Here is a 13649-nt window from a genome sequence, read left to right on the forward strand (position 1 = left end):
TTAAACATGGATGTTTTTCTTTTTTCTTTTTTCTTTTAACATTTTATTTATTTATTTTTAGAGAGGGGAAGGGAGGGAGAAAGAAAGGGAGAGAAATATGAATGTGTGGTTGCCTCTCACATGACCCCCACTGGGGACCTGGCCCGCAACCTAGGCATGTGCCCTGCCTGGGAATCGAAGCAGTGATCCTTTAGTTTGCAACCCACGCTCAATCCACTGAGCTACGCCAGCCAGGTGTAAACACAGATGTTTTTCATTAAATAATGTTCAGTGCTATAAATGCCTTTTCCTTAGGATTTTCTTGACTTTTTCTTTACTTCTGTCTTTATTGTAAGAATACAGTATATGATACATATAACATACAGAATAAGTGTTAATTGACTGTTGTCTGTATGGCATCCAGTCATCAGCAGACTATTAGTAGTTAAAGTTTTTGGAAATCAAAAGTTACGTGTGGGTTTTTGACTGGGCGGGGTCAGTGCCCTTAACCCCTGAGTTGTTCAGGGGTCAACTGTACTGACACATTTCATTTTCGGTATTGCAGAATCAGATTAGTTAATCTCTGATAGGTTGGGAAGCTGTTGGACTCACAGTGGCAAACACAAATTTTCCAAAATTCTCTATTTTGCTTAAGGGGGAAGCTCAGACTTTATCATTAGTGACAAATACCGGTGGTGGTTTTGCCTTGGAGCAGCAGGTTTTGTTTTGACCATTTTGGAGAAAATGGCTGCTAAACATCCAAGCTTGAATAATCACTGTGTGTCTGCCAGTCTTTCCTTCAGATAGCAGGAATACTTTATTTGGTCACAGAATGTTAAAAAGACACGGACTCTCGAGCTGAGGTTTAGTACAATCAATAACTTCCCTTCTTTGTAAGGGTGTTGCCCGTAGTATGACAACACTAACTCGTGGCACAGTTTGGCACTGCTTTCCCAACTTGGCGAAAAAGACAGATGTTGTCTCAGTGTTGCAACAACCTGGCAGAGCCCCTGGAGGGATCCTGCATACCACGCAGGGGACTGCTAGTGGCTCAGAGCCATGCAGAGGATCACAGTCGGGCTGTTCCTGCTGTTCAGCATGAGCAGAGCCAGGATGCCTGGTAGGGCTCTGTGCCGGTGTCTCAGGCAGCACAGTGGTTGATGGCCTGTTGGGGTCAGACAGTGGAAGGAAGAGAAGCCCTCAGCCTCTGGGACCTTGTCCCCAGGGACATTCGATTGCAGGGCGGGAGCCAGATGAGTCAATTCAGAGCATAAAAAGTGATGGGCTGCTCTGAGTGTGCAAATTGCATTCTGGGAGGATCTAGAAAAGAGGTGGAGATAACATGTTTTTTGTATCTTTTTACATATCATGACACCTCCTTGAGGTTAGTGTCGTCCATTCTTCATGTGAAGAAACCAAGGCTAATTGAGGTTTGGGGCCAGCTTCCTGGCAGAGGTGCATCCAGCCCCCCTGGTCCTCCTGTATGACCTGGGTGGCTGACCTGTGTGGAGTCCTGTGGCTGCTGGACTCAGAGCAGCTGGAGCAGGTCTGTCGGGGGTTGGGGGACAGCTGACCCTGAAAGGATTTGCCAGTGGAAGGTAGTGGATGATCCAGCAGTTTCAAATTGGTATTTAAGGGGGACAGGAAACTTTGAGGCAAAGCATGCACTTTCCATTGATCACAAAAGTTTGTGGTCATTGCACGCTGGAAAGTGATGTTTCTTGTGTGTGGTTTTCACCTACAAACAGGTTACTCTTGCCGTATGTTGGTGAGGAAGCTGGTGCGTTTGGGTTCATTTGACGGCCGTAGTCTCTTTGAGCTAGAGAGTGCTCCTGGGTTCTCATCACGTCCTCCCTGGTGGAAGATTGGCCTGGCGTGTAGTTAGGGGACCAGAGGAAGGCTAGCATTGATGCTGTGGCCAACAGTCTGCATTCGACGTTTGTTTTTCTTTCACTCTTCCAGGGCCCTTGCCCTTGGGGAGCCTGGATTCCTAAGTGTCAGAACCCTACCCAGTTTTGTCAGGCAGATGGTGGTCCATGTGTAGTGAGAGTTGTTTCCCAGTCAAGTTCAAGGATCCCATGTATGTGTTCCACACTGTCATCTCTTTGTCACCTCAGAGACGTGATAATGCAGGTGCTGCTTGCTGTCTAGGATCCTTCAAGTATAAATGAAAACATTTTCTGCCCCAGCTGGTGTGGCTCAGTTGGTTGGAGCATTGTCCCATACATCAAAAGGTTACGGGTTCAATTCCCAGTCAGGGCACATACCTAGGTTGTGGGTTCAGTCCCTGGTGTGGGCAAGTATGGGAGGCAGCCAATCAATTGTTTCTCACATAGATGTTTCTCTGTCCCTCTCTCTCTCCCCCTCCCCCCCATTCCTCTCTCTCTAGAATCAATTAAAAATATCCTCGGGTGAGAATTAAAATCTTAAAATTTTTTTCCCCCTTTAATCTAGTCCACAATATAGTGTTTGGTGATCCCAGGTAGAGGAATCAGAGTTGAAAGTCACATGGAACCCATCCTGTCCAACCCTATAACCCTCTGTAGGCCACAGGCACGTGACCTGAGCAAGTCACTCCCTCTCCCAGGAGTGACTTCACCTGTGGACCAGGATGACAGGCAGTTGATAAGATTTCTTGGAAGCATGGAATTTAGGGTTGGTAACAGAGATGGCCATTGTAAAGGATCAGTATGTGTCCTGGGTGATTTTCCAAACCTGACATAGATCAGCTTCTCTGTTCTGTGACTGTGGTCATTCCTAACAAGTGCCCCTTCCCGAATTTCTGAGCAGAGTATGCTGAATTGATTAAACCTTCCTGGTGCTGTTGCGTCCTGGCTGGACAGGTTGGCAGCTGTCTGAGTCCTGCTGCAGGGACCTGCTTGAGTGGGAGCTGGCCCTGCTGGCTGCTCCATTGCCACTTGGTGTTGGGGTCTTGGGGCCACTGCTAGCTGCTGGCTCAAGGAGGTCCTCTCTACAGTTCGCAGCAACTCTGCACACCCCTGAAACTGGCTTCTATCACTGCTTCCAGTCACAGTGAGGTTCTCTTGGCTTCCTTGGCCAGGTTTTGTGACTTTTGGGGGTTCCTGTTTTCCTAGAAAACCCCCCAGCAAGATAGGCTGGACGCCCCCTGACCTTGCTAAGGGCACAGCAATCCTCTGCTCCTGCCACGTGCCCTGGGACTGCCCACCTCTGTGCTGGGGGCAGTAAAGGGGGAATGAGCTCATAGGCCAGAGCCTGGCCACACATGCTCCCTCCTTTTCTCCTGAGATGTTCAGCTGTAGCTGTGGCAGGGTATACTATAATGGAGTCCCAGAGTGATAGTTGGACCTGAAATTTCCAGGAAGAATAATGGCTGGGTTTCAGAAATCCCATTGCAGCTGCTCACCTCCATGGCCCCTGTGACCAAGAAGCAAAATGTGTTCTGATTTACCGGCCTCCACAAAGCAGGCTTTTTTTTTTCTCCTGATATCCCAGCCAACTGGGTGTCAAGTTACAGTGCTGGGAGAAGGGGCAGTGGATACCAAGAAGGGAGCAGAGAGGTGGGAAGTGGGTGGGTTTCAGGGCTCCAAGATCTCGAGAAGGGACCAGACACCACCCCCACCCACAGCCCCTGCCCTGGGCCAGGGCAGGCAGGAATTGGGCTTTGGGGCACAGTCTGTGTCTGTGTAGCAGAGCTTCCTTTCAAATCACATCGAATGTCTGAGTCACTGGCGCCCCTGAGAAAAGGAGGGTGGAGTATGGGGTCCCAGTGAATAGCCACCACACCCAGGTGGCCGTGAAAGGTCCCAATAATATGTGTCTTTTGAGACGTCCAGTTCACAGGGGCCTGCCGGTGAGATGGTGCCACGTGGTAGGACTACCCAGGAACTGGTAATAACTCTTATTTTCTCTCTTATAGGACTTCCCTAGAAATGTTTCTGGAATTGTGGGGTGGGTGGGGATGCTCACTGGGTTAAGCGTGTGGAATTGCTTCTGGCTTTGACTCAGGTACCACTCCAGGTGGTATTTGAAACTCTGGTGGCTCCCAGGCCTGAGGGTGGCCCTTCCTTTCCTGTGGGACTTTTTCCCTACCCCCTTTGTTGGACAGCTCTGGTCTCTTGCTGGGTCTTCCCAGAACTTCACGTCCATCTTATCCCAAGTCTGTACCTGCCACAGACAGCCCCCATGTGTAGAGAACTGAACTGCTCTGCGCTGGTCCCTTTGGGAGGCTTTTGAGAGTCAGCAAGGTTGGTTACTGGGAAAAACCTTTTCTTCTCCCCCAACCCCCTTGTCTCTCCTAGGGTAGTGTCTAGGGTGTATGGCCTCTTTTGGGGACATTCTGAGGGGGAGGACAAGGAGTTACCATGGTGTGGGCTAGCCCTGTTGGCCCCATTATCTCAGTGGTTCAAAGTGGTGTGGAGTTGTCTGCTGGTTGCCTGATCCAGCAGGACACTGGTTCTTGTACTCTTGTCCTTGCAGTCCCATGTCAGCTGGGCTGGATGTCTCCGGTGGCTGTGTCACTCACAGGGCATGTCTAGGCCCATCTCCGTGTCTGTATCTGTGACCCTCAGAGACCCTCTTTCCACAAAGCTGGTTTGGCATCTTACATTAGGGTGCACTCAGGACACCCCTGGAGTGCTCACTCTAGGGGCCCAAGTGGAAGCTGCAAAGTTCCTGCGGCCTTGCCTTGAAACCTCGCAACGTTGCTTCCTGCATGTTCCTGCAGTTCAGAGAGCAAGCCACAAAACCAGGCCAGGTCTTGGGTCCAGGACCAGACAGGCTGTGAGCGTAGGTGAGGGTCAGCTTGAAGGAGCCGCCTCCAAAGAGCTCTCAAGGCTGGACTGATGGCCTCATCAGGGTAGAATACTGGTCCTCTGTACAGGGTTTTGTTGATCATGAGTGTTAGGGCTCACTCTTAACATCCACCAAAGTCCTGAACTCATAGGCTAGAGGTTGGACTTCCAGGGCTTCTTTCCTGAAAAGACACATAATGACACAGAATTCAGAAATCCTTTTAAGTGAATTTGTACATCTTTAGCAACATAGAATCTATGTGCCTGTGGACATGATCACCCATGTGTGCAAGGTTATCAGTCACTCTACAGGTATTCCTGGGTTTCTCGTGAACTCACAGACCCCATCCTGGAACCAGGTGCCAGGGAAAAGGAGGAAATGGTTGTGTGCCAGCTCTGTTGCCTGAGTACCCACTGTACCAGGTCTGCTCTAGCTGCGGGGACACAGCAGCTACTATCCCTGCTCCTCCAAGATTTGAGAATATTTTAATGTTACCCCAGTGGCCGATTGTGAGCAGCCCCTTAGTGCATCAGGAAAGGTCAGCTTTGACTGTCCTGACAGCCTCTTTGTGTATCTGAGCCTCACCCAGCAACTCCGAGGGGCAGCTGGGCAGAAAACCCTGTTCCCATCCTTGAAGGAGGCACAGAGAGGGAAGTGTCCTGCTCTAGGCCTCTCATCTTGCAAGAGGCAGAACCTCCACAGGCAGTTTTGTGGGAACATGACAGCAACACCCAACCCCTTCCCCAGTGTGCAAGTTTGGTGTATAGTGCCCACTCACGATAGGCCTTTGTGAGCATGGCCATGGGGTCTGGGAGGAGGCCCTGTGGCCTCTCTACCATCCCTGGCTGGTGTGGCACTCGGAGGAGATTCCTTTTCCTCTGGCTCTCAGGGAGGTATGGGGAGCCCTCTTCTGGGTCCATAGTATCACATGAGGGGTTGCTGCCTGCCCGCCGCCCCCCTTTGCCCTTTACTTGTTGGGTTACCCTGGGGACATCCCGGGTCCTCACTGGGAGCTGGAGTACCCAGGCCTTCTGGAGACAGGCTCCAAGTAGGGCCATGGGGCCCTGGCTGCTGTTCTGTGACAACCTGCAGTCCCCACTGTGGGTTGAGAGAACCCATCTGTCAAACGGGCAATGACTCTGTGGGCTCACTGGGCAGGGTTGCCATGCTGGCACTGTGTGGGAAGGTGGAGTCAGAGGTACTTCCTTGGACAAGTTTGCTGGAGCGAGGGTGAGGAAGCTGGTCCCAGCAGGGGGACTCTACTCAGGCCTGTGCTGCCCTTAAGTGGATCCCCAGGTTCTGCCCTGGGCTCCCTAACCCAAGGATGGACAGTAGTGGACAGGGCTTAAAAGGGCGTCTGCGGGCATGCATACTGTGGGAACACTGACCACACTACAGGAGTCGGGGCTGGGCCAGCCAGGGATCTTCTGAGGACACAGAAGGTTTGATATGCATCTTGAAGTGTAAGTTGGATCTCACAAGGGGGTCTTGGGAGTTTGGTGGAGGGAACGGTGGTAAAGGTAGGAGCCTATGGCAAGATGAGCCCAAGGGTATAGAGGCTAGTGGGGCTGAGTGGCCTGGGAGGTGTGAATGGGCTCTAGTGAGAGGATTGTCCTGGGACCCAGGTGGGAGTTTGCAGAAGGAACAGGTGAGGCTGGTGTTGATTAGCAACTCCCCATCCCACCTTTAACCACAACTAGCAGCCACCTGCTTCTGCTCCCAGCTCTTGTGCTGGAGAGATACAGAGCCTGTCTGCCTCTCTGCCGCTGGCCCTGAGGAGGAATTTGTTGTCCTGAGGCCTTATTGGGTCTGTGGTCATCCCCAACTTCCCTGTTGTGTGCAGGAATCCCAGGGGTTTTGTAAAATGCAGGCTTAGATCAAGCAAGTCTAGGACATGCCGCATTTCCACAAGCCCCACTGGAGAATCTGCCCCAGCTGCTCCTGAGCTGTAGAGGGCAGTGGCCCTATGCCCCACCCCCCACCCTTGTTGGATCCTAAGGACAGAACCACCTTATATACAAGGGTTGATCATCACTGTCTGGTACCACACCTACTTCTTAGGTGGGCATTCAGCAAATAAGGAGTGAGTGAATGAATGAATGAATGCAGGAGTATAGATGAAGCACTCCTTCCCCAACATCAGGCAGGCTCATTCAGAGAACCACAAAGGTCAGAGCTGCTGAGAACAGTTTGTGTTCCCTCGATGAGGCTTCCTGGCATGGGCTAGGGAGACACTAAATATTAACACTGACCACTGGCTGGTGAAAGCTGGGATAGTAGCCTGGCATTGTGGGTACTGGATTCTGTTGTAAATTGTTTATAATCCAGGTCTTCCCTCCAGAAAACTTGAAGGAAGTTCCTGGCAGGTTAACAGCTTTTATGTTGGTTTAGCCAGGGGCTTGCCCAAGGGGAGGAGGTGGTGAGACCATTTTCACAGACAACAGCCTAGCCTGCTTCCAGGGATTTTTGTAGGTCACATAAAAATCTCTTGATCATAATATTTTACATAAGGGTTCGTAAGATGGGCTTACAGGGTTTGCCCTGAAATCATGTAGTTTCCAAAAACAACTTAGTACCCAGGCGGCTGCTGTGCGCTGAAGCAGTATACCTGGCCATGCCACCGTCCCCCTAGCACGTTGAGCTAGATTTCATCTGCTTTTATTCTCCTGGCCTAAGTGGTTCTGTAATTTAAAACAAATTTTTTAAAAAGAATGCCCACGTTAATGTTTATCCTGTGTCAAAGAGGTATTCTTTTTCCTGAATTAAAAGAACTCTCTGGGAAGGAACTGAGAGACTTGAAGCATCCTTGCTTTAAAGATGGAGTGTAGGAAAGTTTTTTATATTGGAAACTAGAGGGGCTGGTGGCCTCTCTGTGTTTGGAAGGAGTGACCCAGTCACTGTAATACAACACAGTCTCTGTGGGCGTGCACCACACAGGAAGTGCCTACCAGCCTGGCAGCTCCAGGGTGAACTGGGTGCCTCCATTTTCTGACAACACCTGAACCCTACCTCACTTCTCAAAATGAAGGCTGCTTGTCACAAACTGGTTAGAACTGGCTGTTGCCATGGTTTTCACCGTTGGAAGGCACAGTTAAAGGGTCACATGACCAGGGAGGGAAATGCCTTTGTCACATGACTTTTTGGTGGCCTGATTAGCATACAGGAAGTACACTCCCTGCTGGGATGCTGAGTGATCTTTGATGGGAGGTGATGTCATCTCTTGGATGAGTTATTGATTAGTGTCAGTCCAAGATGGGACCTGGTAGTGCTGTGGTCAGAGTGGCCATCTCAGGGAGCTTCAACTTCCAGATGGTCTTGGTCCCTCACCCTGCCCTTTTCCCTCAAGCAAATTTCAATTTTTTTTTTTTTAGATATTTTACCCTCCTAGGACACCCTCAATGAGATGATAAAAAGTGATAAATCCCTGTAGATCAGTCCTCTCAGCACTCACTAGCTTAGGAAACGCCTGCAGTCTAACTCTAGACGTGGCTCTGCCTGGGCTGCTGCTCTGCCTGCATGCAGCCACCTGGGAGCCTACCTGGGTGGGGACCAGTGCCAGAGCTCCTATGCTGGGGCCCTGCATCTGCTTGGTGTCTGTATGCACATCCAGAAAACCTGGAATTGGAGCCCGAGATCATCTTGGAAGTTGATCTTGGGCCGAATGGGCAGCCGACAGGGAGAGACTTGAAAGAGCAGTGATTCATGAATTGATTGTTTTGGTTTGCTGAGGCCAGGGTGAGACCATTCTGGGTTACTTTATGAACAGCAGCTGGTTTCTGGACTTGAGAAAAGGGGGTGATAACCTCAGTGAGGGGTTGTATATCTTTGAATGGGTGCCTTTTTGTCCCCTCCCTGGTTCCTTGTGAGGCCAGCCAGCAGCGGTACTGGTTAAGTTGGATCATCTGGGAATGTTGAGGTGCAACTGCCATACAGCTCTGGGAGTTGGGATTAGGATTGGCCCAGAGTGGATGCAGGAGTCCAGGGTCCTGGAGGAGTCAGTGAACGCTCACAGCATCTGGTCCTCTGTGAATGTGCAGCTCACTCCAGGAACAGCAAAGGTGGTTTAGTGTGCTCTTAAGCACCAGTTTTCCGTCTATAACTGCCCCTGCTTAGCTGGAATAGGGTGAAAGGAGTGGGACAACTTTGAGCTGTTGGTTAACTTCATTGTTTGTTCTCTGGGCAATAGTGCCACCTAGTGGACACAGTTGGATCTGCTGCTGATGGAAAGAAGAATCAATTTCTTCAACACAGGTGTTGAGTGAGGCCAGATCTTAGGGGAAAGTTTACATTGTATCCTCAGCAAATGGAGCCTCTTGGTTGGGGGTGAAGTGTTGTCTCTGGGATGCCTTGGTCCTGTGTGTGGGATCATTGACACCATAGCAGAGCTTCAGATGTGCATATATGTCTTAGGGTACTTAGGAGTGGGCAGGGTTGTGGTGAGAGGGCAGGAGAGTAGTGGGCAGGGGTGGGAGTTACTGGAAACAGTTTGTGAGCAGACCAGGTGGGTGAAGAGTATCCATATATGCAAGATAAAATGTACTTCCCGTTCTAGTCTATTTCAAAACTTGCAGCCTCTACTGCCTTGTTGCCCCTGGAAGGATGAAGGGGCCACATGCGGCCCAGGAAGGACTGTCCAGCAGGCAGCCTTTGCTAGGATCCAGGGTCAAGCTTTTGTAATTCAACACCTAGCCACATTTTAGAGAAAGGAGTGGTGGTGTTTTCCAAAATGCCCATGTCATCCTCCAACATATAGATGTCCTCACCCCTGGGGACACAGAGGCAGGCGCCAAGTACAGTCCCAACTGGGCGGGGCCCAGCCATGTACTGGTGGGTTTGGGTACTGCATGATAAATACAGTGAGAGAAGGCAGCTTTGGTGGATGGTAGGGAAGCCGTCAGGGAGGTCACAAGGAGAGAAGTTGCCACCAGTGGGGCAGTGTGCCTGCCACCTCCTTGCTGTCAGTGTTTGAATCTGGGCGCCTGGAGGGTGTGGGCGTCGGTCTCTGGGGAACAGTGTTCAGCACAGTCAGGGTGCTCTGATAACAATTCACTGTCCCTGCTCCACAGTGACATGAAGTCTGAGAAGAGAGCCCCCTCGCCTGATGTGATTGTGCTCTCTGACAACGAGCAGCCCATGAGCCCGCGGGTGAATGGGCTTCCGAAGGAGGCCTTGCAGGAGACCAGCACTGAGGCCCTCATGGTGAGCCTTGTCCCCATCCTAGGGACCACCACACCCAATGGCATCCCTGAGTGCAGCTGTTGACAGTGGGGCCTGTGAGCCTGGCTGCTGACCCTCCTTCTCAACCCTTATCTTGGGCTTGCAGAAAAGTAGTCCTGAAGAGCGAGAAAGGATGATTAAGCAGCTGAAAGAAGAATTACGGTTAGAAGAAGCAAAACTCGTTTTGTTGAAAAAGTTGCGGCAGAGTCAAATACAAAAGGAAACCACCGCCCAGAAGGTGTGTGCAAGCCTGTATCTTCTTCAAGGGTCGGTGAGAGCCATTCAGAGCTGGGGACAGAAAGGCTGGTCATTGGGGAGACAGGTTTCCTCAGGGGCATGAGTGCCAAGGTCCTAACAGGAACTTGCAGACTCAAGTTCCCATGTTGGATTTAGGTAAAAGGATATCAGAGTACTGCTGGTCTACAGTGTTCCAGATCTGAGTACGTAAAACTCACTTCCTGTGAAAACATCACGGCAGTGGAAAGCAGATAGATGTGTGGAGCTACTGGAAGCACACTTCTAGGTTCAGAGCTTTGTCCTGAGTTTGTTTTTAGAAAGGTCTCTACCCTGTGGTTGGCTGTGCTGATCAGCACAGGCTGCCGTGGGACTGTGGGCAGAGGCCCTGTCCTCTGGCACCTGCTGTCTCCCCTGGTACCTGAGGCTTTTTGTGGTGCTGTTCTGGGCACAGCTCACCACGTAGGGCAAGTTTCATGTTAGTTTTGTTGGATTTCTGTGAAGGTTCGTGGTTGATTATGCAGCTACTCTTATGATAACCACTGTCATTCAGCCAGAAAAGTGAGTGCATGTCGGGCAGGACGGCTGACAGAGTATGTAGAACATGTATCCCCTAAGAGAGAGGGACAGGAGAAGGACACTCACAGGTCTGACTTGAGGGTTTGCTTGAGCTCTGACCCCACCCAGTCAGCAAATGGATGTGACCTGATGTCTGTTAATCTTTAGGTGACAGATTCTGCCTATTACTTGTTTCCTTGTCAGTTGTTGAAGACATGGTATAGTGATCCAATTCTGTCACTGCCCCTTCCCTAGTGGGATGTGTTACTTTAAGAAGCCCAAGGTTGGAATGAACCTGTCCAGGCCCTGGGTCTTTTCCCATAGCCAGTCCTTCCTGCCCCCTGGAGGGCAGAGATAGCACCTGAACCACAGTGCGATGACAGGAGTCCCCAGGGAGCGAGGGGTGCTAGAACAACTCTCTTCTGCCCATATTGAACATGTCAGTTCCTGTCACAGATAGACAGGAGTCACTTACCAGGCTGGAAGCAGAACCGTTGCTAGCTTGGTACCTCTGGAAGAGGGAGAAAACTGTCCCCCATCAGGATTATGGGGGTGGGGCAGGACTGGTGGCTGTCTCATCTCCCAAGTGTCCTGTCTCTTGCAGCCCGCAGGCTCCACTGGGAGCACTGTGACCACCCCTCCCCCGCTTGTGCGGGGCACCCAGAACATTCCTTCCAGCAAGCCATCACTTCAGGTCAGTGTTTTCTCCTCCTAAGACTCCTGAGCAGACCTACAAAAAGGCCGCCTATTTCTTCTGATTAGACTGAGTGAGGTTTTCCTGCTGGTGGCCCCAATAAACCTTGTTCACGTTCCCAAACAACGCCACCAGTGACATCATAAACAAATCACACCGATGCATAGGAGGCCCTTCCCATGACTCACCCCTATTGAGATTGGAGAAAGGACTAAGATCCACCTACACAGACTCCCTCCATCCTGAGTCTCCCAAAGGCAGCGGGGCCTTGTCCCAGCACAGCTTCCAGCCTCCCCTGCTCCCCTCAAACAGGCCCCAGCTCCCACCAGCAGGTGGCAGCGCCAGTCCCGATTGGCTGGACTCTTGCGGTGGTGGGGCCTGTGTCTTCCTCAGCCCAGGTTTAGTATATGTGCTGCCGAAGCCAGCACCCTCAGCCCAGGTTTATAAGTCTCTTATTGGCGTCTGTGTTCCTTGTGTGTTTTTCTATTACCTCATTCTGTTTTTGTTAACAAGTATGTGGATTTACAAACATTAACAAAACCTGTTTGTTTTTAAAAAGCTGTGTATGTAAGATCTGAGGGTTGGTATCGTTGACAGACCTCTTCAACGCGAATGCCTGGTAGTGTCATCCCACCACCCCTGGTCCGTGGTGGGCAGCAGGTGTCCTCGAAGCTGGGACCGCAGGCGAGCTCACAGGTCGTCATGCCCCCACTCGTCAGGGGGGCCCAGGTGAGCAGGGTGTATCCTTGGGACAGGAGTATGCCCAGGCAGCCCCAAACAACTGTACACCTTGCAAGAATGACCATTTCTAGTACTCAGGCTGGGATCCCATCTCTTCCCTATACCTCCCTCCATTGTCCTTCATTGTCTTGTCCCCATCCCACCCCACAGCAAATCCACAACATCAGACAACATTCCAGCACGGGGCCACCGCCGCTCCTCCTGGCCCCTCGGGCATCTGTGCCCAATGTGCAAATTCAGGGGCAGAGGATCATCCAGCAGGGCCTTATCCGTGTCGCCAACGTCCCCAACACCAGTCTGCTCGTCAACATCCCACAGGTGAGGGCCATGCTGTGCCAACATGGGGAGTGTGCCATGCAGCTACCACTGAAAGGGCCCACAGTTCTGGGGCACAGTGGGGTGGTGCGATGTGACCTGCCTGCTCCCTCAGAGCCAGGTGAGGGCTTGGACACCCCTTGTGGTTTGTATTTGAGCTCCTTCAGGCAGGAGTCCCGTGTTCAGATTTGCCACACGGCAGAGGTGGAGAGTTGCTGATAGTGAGGGGTGCAGACCTGAGCTGAGACATGGGGAGTTTGAGCAGTTGCAGGAGGCAGGTTTGGGGGGATAGAAGAGCCCAGGAAAGGTGTCTGATGGGCTTAGAGATGGCGGGGGGTGGGGGGGCACTAGGGGCCTCCCTACCCTTCCCCCTATAGGCACAAGCTCATGAGGAGCACGCGTCTACAAATGTCCTTACAGCCCCAGTACTTCTGTTCACATCCACAAGTCCCTTCAGCTTTGGACACAGCCTCCAAGATGGGGTGGGTCTGTCTCCACCCAACAGAACTGGGAAGATGGGACTGGGAGCCAGCAGTCTGGAAGCAGCGCTTCATTGATAGATAAAATTGCTGGGTCAGCTTCTCTGCCTCCATTGGCATGATGTATCCTCACCTGCCTCCTTTTCGTCAGGGTCACGTGCAGTCCTGCCACCATGTAGGGATGTCCTGGCAGAGCAAAAGTTTGACCTGTGCAAGCCGTTCATTTACCACATAAAACCTTGATCAGATCCCTCTGGTGTGACCCTGTTCCCAGCTCAGCGTGCCAGGGGGATGGAAAGCAGGCCAGCAGCAGTGGAGCCAGTGGGGCAGGGCAGGGGTTCTGCTCCCAGTGGGGTGGGGAACCCAAGAGGGCTTCAGGGAGAAACTGGTCAGTCAGTGGGGGATTGGCCAGGCCAAGGTGCTATGATGGCGTCCTCCGTGTTGGGGAGCCTCTTTGGCTCCGAGACCCTCTGTGGGGGCAGGGGACCTGGGAGAGCATCCTGGGCTTTCTGAGCCCTGTGATACATTATAGGCAAGTGACCAGGTGTGTACATTTTCCTGGGGATGATGAAGGCAGCTTTTCTCAGATTTCTAAACAGTTCCTCAACCATACGATGTTAAGGGCACTGATGTGGTTAGCTCTAGGTTTTGGGGAGAAC

General features: G+C 51.6%; 1 protein-coding gene across 9 annotated transcripts in view; it reads left to right on the forward strand.

Moving 5' to 3' along the window:
• The window catches only part of GATAD2A (GATA zinc finger domain containing 2A), a 105703-nt gene that overhangs the window by 84373 nt on the left and 7681 nt on the right, over positions 1-13649 (forward strand). For all 9 annotated transcript variants that reach the window (XM_024560721.3, XM_024560723.3, XM_024560720.3 and 6 more), the window contains 5 exons: positions 9819-9951; positions 10076-10207; positions 11366-11455; positions 12053-12184; positions 12347-12514. In XM_024560721.3, coding sequence (XP_024416489.1) covers positions 9819-9951; positions 10076-10207; positions 11366-11455; positions 12053-12184; positions 12347-12514 — 655 coding nt within the window. The remainder of the gene's footprint in view (positions 1-9818; positions 9952-10075; positions 10208-11365; positions 11456-12052; positions 12185-12346; positions 12515-13649) is intronic.

Source organism: Desmodus rotundus, chromosome 9, assembly GCF_022682495.2.
Source record: "Desmodus rotundus isolate HL8 chromosome 9, HLdesRot8A.1, whole genome shotgun sequence".
Lineage (NCBI taxonomy): Eukaryota > Metazoa > Chordata > Mammalia > Chiroptera > Phyllostomidae > Desmodus > Desmodus rotundus.